General features: G+C 43.2%; 1 protein-coding gene across 3 annotated transcripts in view; it reads left to right on the plus strand.

The window, feature by feature from the left end:
* RNF207 (ring finger protein 207) overlaps nt 1–13,375 on the plus strand; it is a 972,487-nt gene that overhangs the window by 704,513 nt on the left and 254,599 nt on the right. For all 3 annotated transcript variants that reach the window (XM_069240003.1, XM_069240002.1, XM_069240004.1), the window contains one exon: nt 2,559–2,610. In XM_069240003.1, coding sequence (XP_069096104.1) covers nt 2,559–2,610 — 52 coding nt within the window. The remainder of the gene's footprint in view (nt 1–2,558; nt 2,611–13,375) is intronic.

Consider the following 13,375-nt stretch of genomic DNA (forward strand, 5'->3'; position numbering starts at 1 on the left):
GAGAAAAATTGTCAAATGGCACCAATGTTATTAACAAACAAAAAACACTCTTCCTGTGAAATATCTGCCCTATCTAAATCCACCATATATTGCTAAATTGAAGGAAATTGTATAAAGTTAATAAAAACTCACACTCATCGGAAATGTTATGCTCCTGCCAGGTAATCAAAATAAAATTAATAAAGTTGAACATCACTTACGTATCTCATTAAAATAAGAGGATATAACAACAGGTACTGCTTACATAAGTGGGACCCAGTGTTTGCTGTGCCTCAGGTAACACAAGTAATATAAACAAGCAGAGAAAGGGAAAGAATGAAAAATAAACACACTACAGCTGGAAAACAGGGCAGAAAGTGAAACTACAGTAAATTAATTGGACAGATGGGGAGGAAAAGGGTGAAACTGGAGTGGCATGCTTTGGGAAACGTACTGGGACACTTTTGCGCACTTTGGCTGCCTGTTACATTGCATCATGCACAATTTGATCCTGTTTTTTAGCACAAAATGTGTCCTCATGTCCATTTGGGGTGCAAGGTGCTGGAATCAGCATTTCTCCTAACTATGTGTAAATAATTATAATTTTCAGTGTATTTTGCACAATTTCTGTAAAAGAAATTATGCCTATTTTTTCTGGGACTATACATGTGTTTCATTGCTTTCATCATAATGATCATATATGTGTTGAAAAGCCTTCATCATATTGGTCATATTCATTTAGCTAAATTTGTAAATGCAATATAATATTTTGCAGTTGTTATTTTTAAGGAAAATATACCTTTTATGCAACAATACCTTACAAAAAAGCAACAGAAACAACCACTTTACAAATATGTACTCTTTTTACAAATGCATCAATGTCCACAAGCATTTTCCCATTCCTTTATTATTATGCTGTTTGTTTTGCTTTCCGTGCTGAAAACCAAAGTGCCTTCTGTGCCTTAAGGCCTGGAAGATCCTGTTGGGACACCAACAACAAGAACAAAAGACACAGGCCCTCATTACAACATTGGCGCACTCCCGTGGTGGCCATTTGGACATCCCCGCTGGAGCCGGCGGTGTTGCGGCTGTGCGATGGGTGCAGTTGCACCCGTCGCACTTTTCACTGTCTGCTGTGCAGACAGTGAAAAGCTCCATGCGGCCCTGTCAGGGGGCCCCCACGACTCCCCTTTCCGACAGCCTTTTCCTGGTGGTTCAAACCTCCAGGAAAAGGTTGGCGGGAGGGGGACTCCTAATCCCCTGGGCAGCACTGCAAGCAGCGCTGCCCTGGCGGATTACAACCGCCGGGGCCATTGTGGCGGAAAACCGCCGGCCCCAGCGGTGCGACCGCGGCGCTTCCGCCGCGGTCGTAATACACCAGGAAGCACCGCCAGCCTGTTGGCGGTGCTTCCGTCAAAACAGCCCTGGTGGTCTTGGACCGCCAGGGTTGTAATGAGGGCCACAGTCTTTCGACAGGGCATCTTGTTGCACATTATTGATGAAATGCTCCGAGCTGCTGGCTTATCGTGTGCAGGGAGAACATTTTTGGAGGTAAACTATGATGGTTGGTTACCAAATGTCCTTCTCAAGGGCATTGGAATATTTAAATGCCTTTGCATAAGTACCTTTATATTTTGAGATATATGTTCCTTCTGACTGGAAATGTCGAGTTTTGCAACCTTTTGATTTTAGGATCTGGTCATGAGATAGGGCCAGGTCTGCTCCCTAAGCAGACTCTGCTGCTCACTCCTGGGACACCTAGTAAGAGCCTGTGCTATGTAGGCGTGTGCAGTTCAAATTAGGGACAACAAATAACACCATTTGGTGCTGCAGGATTGTAATACTCAATCTCAGGCAGCCTACCATTGGCAAAGTCAACAGGTCTGGCTTTTATGTACTAACTGATGCAAATCAGCACTTCTGCATGTCTACGTTGGAATGTGTTAGCACTATAAAGTTAGACCAATTGATTTTGTCAACGCTAGTTTTTAATTGGGTTTTATTTAACTTAGGGCATCTGCATACCTTTCCTACATGAACACCCTTACAGTGCAGCAACCACAAAATGTCTGCTCCAAAAGACACAAGCAGAAACACAGGAACAGTTAACTATATTCAGAAAAACTGTAGTGTGACTCTACTAACCATGGTTGATGATATGTGTGGTAAATGTGAGGAGCGCAACTACCAAACTCTTTGGCACAGCAGCAACATACTTTTGTACACCTGATGGTGCAAATGGAAATGTATTCTACTTTGAAACATCTGCCATTTAAACACCACTAAGCTGGGTGGCTAAGCTATGAGAGATGCTGACACGAGATTTAACATTGTATGGCAGTCTTTCTCAAAGTCAGGCACCTATATCTGAATATCATCAGCATGCCAATGCCATTGATGACCTTTTTTCTGAAGAATGTCTGCCTGGAGTGTAACACACACATTTAACAGAAGCAGTGATAGCATATTTGATGCTTTATTCCCCAACTGAATGATTCAGTGCTACTAAATAATGGTTCTAATCATCCTTTTCTTTAGTATTTGACACTCATTTATTAATGACATATTTTTGTTTCTAGAGCTGGGAGGAAACATATCAGAGAGTGGCAAATGAACAGGAAATTTATGAAGGTACTGTCTTGTGAACTAACATCTGTGCTTTACACAGACTCAGATATTTATTTCTGTGTGTGGCTGCTTATAATATTTTGGGCTTGTGTAATTTGAGCTATGCCGTGCACAACCACAATCATTGTTTTTAATAAATGTATTTAACACTCAAATCCTTGGGTGCTGGGCATGGAGAGGCCACCAGCCCAGAGACACAGGATAGTTGGGGATCCCTTCTCCATGTTCCTATGCTACACTGTCTTCAATGCATGCAAACAATTGCGAGAAAGGGCATGCACAGCAGACATTTCTTTCAAGAACAAATATCTGTGTTCTGCATCTGTGCATAGATGCAGATCAGACCCCTGGTGTTATTTTTGGAGTCACAGAGAACCAAAGTTGTGAGAATGTAACAGTACCTATTGTGAAAATTGTTAGAATGTTAAGTTGACGTTATCCCTGGTGTGAGACTACTAACTCAAAGACTGTCCCTGATGTGGATCTATATGAAGATAATAACAGATGGGGTATTACATAGTCACATACGTAGAGAGCTGTGATGCACGGATTACTTGCTGGTAATCTTTATCACACTAAGTCCTCTGTTACTCATCCCAGATATAAAAAGTGAGGGTGTCCCATCCTGGAAACAGGTTCATAAAAAGCCCTTAACTCCAACCCCTGCTAAGAAGCGGGATGAGAGGACTTCTTTACAACTTCCTGTATGCACCAAAAAATAATATACATCAATGTTCTTCACTCCAAGAGAGGGACAGAATCAGTACTGGGACAAAGAATAGAGAACTCAAAATAATGATGATTACCAGTAAGTAATCTGGGCACTTCTACCTCGTTGCTCTCTTACTCATCTCAGCCCTAAAGAGTCAGTACAAAGCAAGCAAAGGAAGCACATTGATAGGAAAGAGAATAACTGATTGAAGTTGAACTCATGAAAATGTAATAATTAAAAGAGAAAATAATTAAGATGAGATGGATGAGACAGTGGAACAAGACTTAAGTGTGACAAAAAATAACAAAACACTTAAGAAGACGAGAGGTCAAATCAAGCAGAGCTCCCACGTCCCCCTAGGATAGTGGAAGTCACTGATTGCTGTAGTCTGACATCTGAGGGAAAATACTGACAATTCCAAGAAACTTCCTTCTCATAGGAAATCCAAACATCTTAAAGAATAACAAAAGAAAGGATCAGACCTTTGGAATCACACCATTTAACAAAGGATCCCCTATGTTTATAATATGAGTTAAAGATGCATGGCCTATGAGAATGTTGAACAACATTTTCTGGAGGAACCTCTAGAACACATAAGCCTCGATTGCAAGTGTAGCTGGAGAAGAAATGGCAAAGGAAGGGACAGCCACCAGAAAGTGTGTGGGACACACAAGAGTACCTACTCTGGACTTAACGTCATCTCTTGAACAAGAGGAAACCATACCTTCTGGGCCATACAAAGGCTACAAGAAATACTTGATCCCCTCCCTCTATGAATCAGAGGAAAAGAAAAGAGAATGGCCCAAGGCCAGGGACAGGTGATGACATCTGATCCTGCTGCCCTGGCATTCCCTATCCTGAAGAAAAGTAGGAGGAGCCTGGCTTTGGGGGAGCCTATGAACAGATCTACTAGTGGCAGCCCAAATGTGAGACAGATTTCCTGTAATAACTCTCCTTCAGTGAGAAATTCACAGAGGATAGGAAGACTCGAATTAGAGAGTCTGCCCTCAAGTAGTCCACCCCATTGGATGAAATTGGATGTCAAACATAGGAGGTTAATCTCTGCCCAAGTGCATACCCGATGTCCCACCAATGCCAAGGAATAAGATCAAACACCTATTTTGTGATTCACATAGAGATTTTCTACTACATTGTTTGCCTGAAGAGGGACTGCCTTTCCAACCAGAAGAGAAGCAAAGTGAAACAAGGCCTTTAGAATGGCTCACAACTACTGCTAGTTCAAGAAGTGAACCAGCTCTGTGCTTCACCAAAGACCCTTTGTGGTTGTCTTCCCAAGAGTCCCACTCATACCATCATGCTGGCATCCATGGTCACAATCAGAGTGTTTAGGTGAACCAGATCTACTCCCTTGGACAGATTCTGTGACTGAAGCCATTATAGTAGCAAGTGAGAGTTCTAGGATCAGAGTCTCGAAGTCCGATGATATTAAGAGCCAACGGATCAGGACTTGGTAAACTGACATTTTTATGTCGCATTACATCTAAGGCACAATAAACACTGCACTGCTATGTCCCATTGCACTTGTAATCAAAGGCAAGCAGGAACAGATGACATTTCCAGAAGTGATCAAAGGTGCGCTTGACCTTTCAGGATCCGATCATGAGGTAGTGAATCTCTCTCAGCTTAGGATATATCTGATCACAGATGAAGTTTATTTCCCGGCTGGTCTTCTGGTGGCCTTTTTCTATGTTTAGAAGCCACTCATTGATTTCCAGAACAGAACAAACTCAATGAGTAGCCTGAGAGGCTGAACGAAGAGTGAAGTTGAGAACTAGCTAGTCTAAATACAAAAGGACCTTGTGAAGATTTAAAATCAATGGAACTAGGATATTTGTAATGATATGGGGGGTGATTCTAAGTCTGGCGGGCGGCAGAGGCCGCCCGCCAGACTTCCCCCTCCGAAATACCGCTCCGCGGTCGAAAGACCGCGGAGGGTATTCTAAGTTTTTCCCTGGGCTGGCGGGCGGTCGCCAAAAGACCGCCCGCCAGCCCAGGGAAAAACTCCCTTCCCACGAGGATGCCGGCTCGTAATCGAGCCGGCGGAGTGGGAAGGTGCGACGGGTGCTGTTGCACCCGTCGCGTATTTCACTGTCTGCCAAGCAGACAGTGAAATACTTGTAGGGGCCCTCTTACGGGGGCCCCTGCAGTGCCCATGCCAGTGGCATGGGCACTGCAGGGGCCCCCAGGGGCCCCGCGACCCCCCCTACCGCCATCCGGTTCCCGGCGGGCGGACCGCCGGGAACTGGATGGCAGTAGGGGGGGTCGGAATCCCCTCGGCGGCGCAGCTAGCTGCGCCGCCTTGGAGGATTCAATAGGGCGGCGGGACACTGACGGGAGACCGCCAGTGTTGCCGGTCTGACCGCGGCTTTACCGCCGCGGTCAGAATGCCCTGTGGGGCACCGCCGGCCTGTCGGCGGTGCTCCCGCCGACCCCCGCCGGGGTCAGAATCACCCCCATGGTGTGCTTACTTCAGACCAGGAGGAAAAACTAAAAACTGGAAATGACTGTCTTGAACTGTGTTGGACTAAGTTGTCTCTGCAGGGTCACCTCAGATTATTCCTTCCCTTTGCTATATCTTTTTTGTTGGCTTTTAGGACTCTTTAATCCTATGGATCAGTGTTAGAGAGCTTGTGCTCTTCTTAAACTCCTCCTAAAATTTGCCTACAGCTGATTGGTGCATTTAATTTACTTGTAGTAATTCCCTAGTATATGGTACTACTTCCACCCAGGGCCTGTATATTAAATGCTACAAGTGAGCAGTAGCACTCCTTGTGCGGCACACTGAAGTGGCACCGTAAAACATCTATCAGGCCTGCCACTGCATGGTGTAGGGACATTTTTAAAGTGCCATTGCAGCACAGCAAAATAAACATTTTGTCAGTCCTAAACCTACCCTTTTGATTCTTTGAAGTCACCCCTAAGGTGGGCCCTAAAGGCTTATAGACCAAGGTGCATGGTATTTAAAAAGTAGGACATGTGTCTTCAAGTTTTAAATGCCCTGACAATGAAATAAACCCTAAAGTCGTTTTAACTGTAGCAAGGCTTTCTTTTCCATTCTTCAATATACTGACACTGGGTTACCTTTTTACACTTAATAAGTGGTAACTTCAGTTTGGGAACAGATACAGAAATCCTTCTTCCGCTCATTTGATTTCTAACTGAAATCATCTTTATTGGTAAAGTTGGATTTTATGTTACTGTTCTGGATATGCCACTTTTAGAAAGCTGTGAATGTCTCTCGGTGGTGTTTTGTGTATTCCTTCCAGACATGGGCAAACAAGACCAAGGTGTGTAGGGAGAAGGTCTTCCTGGCAGGATAGTTGGGGAGGAATTGTGCCCTGCCATGATTACACTCCAAAGAGCATGCCTGCAGTACACACAAAGGAACCTGACACCAGGCCTACCCTTGCCTGTGTCACTCTAGTCACTCTAGACAGTTTGGAGCCAAACTGAGGGGAAGGTGAAGAATGGACCACACCAGTTTGGGAGTAGGTCAGGGATTTTCCCTCACAGAAAGGCTGGCACTAGGTGTAAATGTGATACCTTCATAATCTCTCATCAGAACACTCCTGGTCCTGTGGAAGCTTCAAAAGAATGACTGCCCCGCTGTCTGAGGAAGAAAGACTGGACCTGCTTGCCTTGACCCCAGGATCCCCAGAAGTGACTCTAAAGGTCAGTTGGCTGAGCCACTGTCCATCTGACCAGTACCAACTAGACCTGTCTGAGGCCAGCTGCTGGCCTCAGCTGGAGTGAGTCCTTATCCCCAAGAGGTGTCCTCAGTTCTTGTAGCATTGGCAATATGAAACTCCAGCCAAGGCACCCCACGTGGAAATGGACTTTGGGAAGGTAAACTAAACTCCTCACCAGGGCTATCCTGGTCCCTGTATCCGACCAATGCTCCATTGTGGTCGGCCTCAGCTTGTGACTTTGTCCTGGTGCAAGGCAACCAGTTTCACACGAGTGGAGCTTTGTGCATTTTGGTGCTCTTTTTACCTGAACTTTAAAAATTCATAACTGGTTCTACTGATTAGGGTTTTGTCATTTTGGTTTATTTATTTGCACTCTATGTTTCTAAATTGGTTTGACACTTTTCTTGTTTTGTGTTTCCACTTTGCATATTGCCCATAAGTTATATTTGACTGCTTTTGTGCCGAGCTACCAGGCGGTTAAGCACAGGTTTATTTGGTGTCATTTGTGGCTCACCCGACAAGGATTATGCTTATTATTTTACTGAGACTTCCAACCCCTCAGCTAATACACCTATTTATTACAAATTGCAAATCGGAGAAAGCGTTGATGAGCCTTCACAATGGGTACATAGAAATAGGTATCTTGAAGACTGATTAAAGTGAATACATTTCCTGGCAAAATTATGTGAATTATTATCTGAAGAGTGCCCATTCTGAACAGCAAAGTGCTAATTTAGACATTCAGATTGATGATAAGATGGACTCCCCTTGAAAGCTAAGTAACATGTAACAGGATTGAATAAAACCCAGAACATTTCAGAATTCAGCACAAAGGACATTGCAGTTTTAAAAAAAATAAATTCTTGTATATTAAAGGCAAGGACCTTGTCCCATGCTTCTTTAGTAGAAGGATTTTCCTCCAGAAACCACTTATTGTAGTGCAGGATATTTGAGTGAAGAATGATACCAGTGAGGTGAAGGAGGAAGCGAATAAAAGGAAATGTCTAATTTATTTTTTGTGCCTTTTTTGACTAACGCCTCTAAGGCAGGTCAAAAGAGGGATTGGCCCAGGAAAGGGTGTTTATGCAAGCTATCATTCCGCACTTGTTCTTCTTCAAAGGTGTTTACTTGCAGGCAGCAAAATAGAAATGAATCCTAAATAATTAACCTTGAGTGTATCTAACAGTTGATTTTCACTGGTGTTAACATTTGTTTAACAATTAGAACCTGCTTCAACTATGTCAATATTTGCATGTCCTTCGTTAAAGATTGGGTAGTATAGACCACATTTGTCTGGCCTAAAATGGCAAACTGAGCAGCCAAATGCATGTTCCTAAGGCAGAACTCCATCCTCTTCTCAATAGAGTTAGATGGTATAGCACAGGGTTCTGTAAAGTCGGTCCTGGAGAGCCGGGTCCATGCCAGATTGTTAGCATATCCACATTTAGAAAAAAGATGTTTCAGAAATCCACATTTTTCTAAATGTGGATATGCTAAAAATCTGGCATGGACCCGGCTCTCTAGGACCGACTTTGCAGAACCCTGGTATAGCATCTTTTAAGGTGATAATAGATGGACACAAAAAAGACAGAAAGAAGACAGTCCACCCTAAGGGTGTCAGGAGAGTCCTTTTCAAGGTCATTTATGGCATACATTTTTGCCCAGCATCTAGGTACTGATGACTTCTCATGATTTTTCTATTCTTATACGAGAACCTGAAGGATACACTGATGTATTGGAAGACCCTGTGACTCTGTTGAGAGGTGGAGAGCAAAAACATTAACACCTTTTGATGTAGGTGAAACTGAACAATCATGAAATCCCACCTTGCCACATAAATAGGTTTCCACGTCATCCATCTCCTTCTTAATGCAACACCCCTTTCCTCCTATATCCAGATTTTCACCTGTATCTGTTACTGAATTTGAGTCACCCACATCTCCTGCTGCCCGTGAGTCATCTATTGACAGGAGGGCAACAAGAGGCAGAATAGTCACTTCAACAGAGACTGGATATCACTTTTCCTTTACAGTATTTACTGTATCTTCTATCATCTGATAAAAATAGGTAAGATCTATGAATACAGGAGTAGGAAGCATGATGGAGGTATCAGCATTAACCCTGAACCTTTGATCACGATGATCAGAATGGTCATGAATGCAATGTTTATATTTCTTCTTTGCACTTTAAGGAATCCTATTGTCTGAGCCCAAATGTCTGCTTTTAGAATATTGTGTATATGGAATAGGAGCTTGGGAACTCATAATCGCAATCATATGAACTGAATCTCACTCACAAGCTCCACAACACTCATCTCCCTGATCCCAGGTCCCTCTCTTATGAAGCAGTGATGCTCAAAGCCTATTCGCTTCTGGGATTTTCTTACCCAGAAGTGGCGCTTTTCCAGGACACTGGATTTAAGCCACAGCAGAGAAGCACCACCACTCCTCAGCATGTTGGATGCACTGTGACTCTGCCTGGAGCCACAGTTTTTCCCCAACAAAAACTACAGCTAAAATGAACTGAAAAAAGGGAAAAGCAGTGTCCATATCAATGAGTACCAATGGGGGAAGAGGGAATAAAGGGATTGCAGGTGCTCATGGAAGGGAGTCTGATACCTTTCTTTCAATGCCTGGGAGCAACTGCGCAGCAGTATCACACAAACGTAACAAGAATAAAGGTACCCCCATAGCAGTACTCCCTAAATATTGAAGAGAAAAGAGGAACATATTAATTATGACCCCTACCCTTGAATAGAAGGGTAGGCAGTGAAGCGTCACTGGCCTGTCTCGCAAGCTGACAGTAAGACAACATGGAGTTTTAAAGGAGATGTGTCGATAGAGAGGTACAGTTAAGGATTATAATGTCCTTAGGGCTTTTTAGCGACCTCTCTCCAGTGCAGGACACTCTCCAGTTTTAGGTTTGGTACAAGCACAGTGAAAAGAGAGATGAAGGGGCAATCTATACATGAATGCCATACTTGTTAAGAATATTTAAAATATTATGAGAATATGTCTCATCCACCAATTAGTGGCATGCTTCATCATCGGAGTTTTCTCTCACTCCTGTAGTAAATACCACTGATGTAGGCTCAACCATTACTTTGGAGCTCTCATAAGGGCTCTTATATATTTGTAGCTGCTGGACAGATGCCAGAGGTCAAGTATTGAGTTAAAACATGGGCATGGGTTTACCCAAATAAGTTATTTGTGTGAACTCATTCCATTGTTAAAAACAACCGGGGCTAAATTCAATTCCACTGTGTTCTCCACTTTGATAGTGATGTTAACCCCGAAATAAACAGTGTGTTCCACTCTACGATTATCCTCTAGCTGCTCCCACTAATTAGCAACTATCTGACTTCCATTCTTATTTTAGAGATGCCTTAACACTTTTCCACCTGCTATGCCTTGCCGTCCACTTGCCTTAATGTTCCTTTAGGGGCGGGTGTAGCCACCATGATATCATCTACATAAGCTAATGCCTTTGAACTTAACCATGCAAAACTGCAGGAAGAATTGATTAATTCTCAATGGGCATCCTAATTAAGGGATTAATGTACAACGCGAATAGTAGGGGCGAGCATGGACACTCCTGCCTTGTTCCTCTCATAATAGGAAAGGATTCCGATTCTGTACCCGCTATTTACAACCTGGCTTCATGCTCATTATACAATGCCTGTACTCTTCTTATAAAGCTGGGGCCAAGTTGGTTCCATTCCAGGTATGACCCACAAATAATTCAATGTCACTCAATCAAAAGCCTTTTCGGCATCAAATAATATCGGGGTCATGGGATCCCCTGTAATTCCAGCCCTATCGATTAGCACAATTACACATCTAATGCTATCGGAGATTCCTCTACCAGGGATAAACCCATGTTGTCATGGGGATGCCAACTTTCTGATCACCATGCTACACCAGGAGGCTAAAATCTTAGTATATAAAATTTTGCATCCTGATTCAGCAATGAAATTGGTCTTTAGGACCCTAGCTAAGTTGAAGGCGTTCCCGTCTTCTTAAATACTATAATATTAGTAAAGAACCAGGATGACGGAGCTTGCAACCCACCTTGCACTTCACTAAATAGATTGATTATATCCGCCCCCAATTCTGGGTAAAATATTTTGTAAAATTTGAGCCAGATTTTATTTTATGTTTGGAGAGGTCCTTAAATGGCATGGGGAGGGAAACTGAGCATTGCCTCAATTAATGTTTGTGGCCTGAGTGAACATTTGAACAGGAGGAAGGTAATTAAAGGATTGAAATTCTACAAGGCTGATATCATCTGTGTGCAGGAAACTCATACTGAAGTCTTAAGAAAATATCTCTCGGAAACGCTTTGGTATACATTATTGCTATGTACTATGCAGGAGACCATTATAAGGTGGATAGCTATCTTGGCTCGTACAAAAGCTGTGGAAAGCTCACTGATAAATATGGTCGCTGTGTGGTGGTAGAGAGTCTAATTGGGAGTTGCACTGTTATGGTGTGATCTGTGTACAAGGCAAATTTGGATGACCCAGCAGTCATCGATTTTATCAATGTTGAGTTTGCATCATGGGCCACTCCGGTGTAAATATCTGAATATACATATCAACAGTGGCGTAGAGCCAGTGCCCATTGATCATTGGGGACATAAGTCTAGGGTTTCTCGGGCATTACAGGGGCATAAATCAAACCATGGGATGGTGGATGTGTGAAAACGACTGAGGGCCCCAGGCCAGGGCTATACATTTTACTCATCTCCCCATAAGAAGCATGTCAGGCTTGATTATTTTAAGTATTAATTGATCTTGTTAGAGGGTTAAACATAGAGAAGTATCCTGGGTGCTGTCAGACAACAACCCCCTAGTGATTGAATGCAGGATCCTGGCAAAAAATCCCCAGATGCAGGTCTGTTCATTTGATACGGAGCTACTGTCAGATATGGAGTATGCTGATCACATGAAGAAATGGATCCCTGAGTAAATGGAATTGAATAGGGGTAGGGCCCCTAATAATATTGTGTGGGATGCCCTAAAGGCTGGAATAAAGAGGGAGACCCTCAGCTTCAACTTGCACAGGCAGCAAATTCAGAATCTGAAAGCCAGCAGTGAAGAGTTGAGTAAATTGAGGCACAACTCATGGGAGTGGCAGCGGAAAGAGGGGTACTGCAGGAGATAATATACAAGATCTCATTGGTGAGAGCTAGGATTAGTGATATTTGTGCCGGAAAGGCAGCTGAGAAACATTTGGCCCGTTGGTCTGAGTACAATATGATATAATGCGAGGGTTGGCAAGTTGTTGGGACTCTGGATGCAGCAAAAGGTGGTCCAATACAATATTTGGTTAAAATTTGTAATGGAATAATATTTTGGGAATTCGAATTGACCTAAAATCACTTTTGGTAACCCAACTGAAGGCACTGTCACATTTGAAAATAAATCCGGTAATGTAGACCCTAAAGGAGGGTCTGAGAGCCTACTAGAGTATCAGAGGTCTCCACTGTCTTTGAAAATTGATTGCCAAGTAGCTCTCCTGGTTATCGGGGCCCATTAGCAATGTGTTTTTTCTCAGAACCACCAAAGTGCTGATTTGTTTCTGCGAAATATACACTCAATTTGCTTGGAGCACATGGATTTTCCTTCTACGTATGGAGCGTGACCGGAACTGCAAATTCCTAGCATGGAAAGAAAAATGTATGTTTGAATACCTGCCCTAACTACGGTTGGGCTCTTATGATAGAAGGCTTCTTGGTCAGAGATCTCTGATGTGTAGTTAGTGAAGGCAGTTAGAAGCCTATTGCTATAAATGAGGCAAGGGAACCCTATGTTTTGCAGGGCAGTACCCACGCTGATTTAAAGCATGGTTCCTACTCCATCAAATTCCAAATGGCCTCCCCAACCCCCTACGTTATTTTAATCTTGCAATCATGCTGGCTAATAGCATTGCATAGTTTAAAGGTTCCCCTCTACTTTTGCAGTGGGTAGAGATTTCTCTGACAATGCAATGATCCTGAAAAATCCCACTGGCACCTAGCACGCCCACAGATTCTCTGTGGTGAATTTTGGGCCAGCTTGCTGATGAACTGTTATCCTTAGACAGTGGTAGTCATGGACACCACCAACAGTAAGCAGGTCATTGCTGTCTAGAAACAGACTAATTGCTCTGTGGGCAACTTGTTTATTATATTCTTCGAATGCAGAGGTCTGGATTTTAAATTATGTCATTAGAAATGTACTGGGCTCCTCTTTTACCCTGAATATGACTTATCCAAAAAAAACAATGAACCCAATGAAAGGGTATGGGCCATGTGTCAGCACCCTAGGAATGCTACACCTCATATTCAATATATCATGGTTCCT

The sequence above is a fragment of the Pleurodeles waltl genome, chromosome 6, assembly GCF_031143425.1.
Source record: "Pleurodeles waltl isolate 20211129_DDA chromosome 6, aPleWal1.hap1.20221129, whole genome shotgun sequence".
Lineage (NCBI taxonomy): Eukaryota > Metazoa > Chordata > Amphibia > Caudata > Salamandridae > Pleurodeles > Pleurodeles waltl.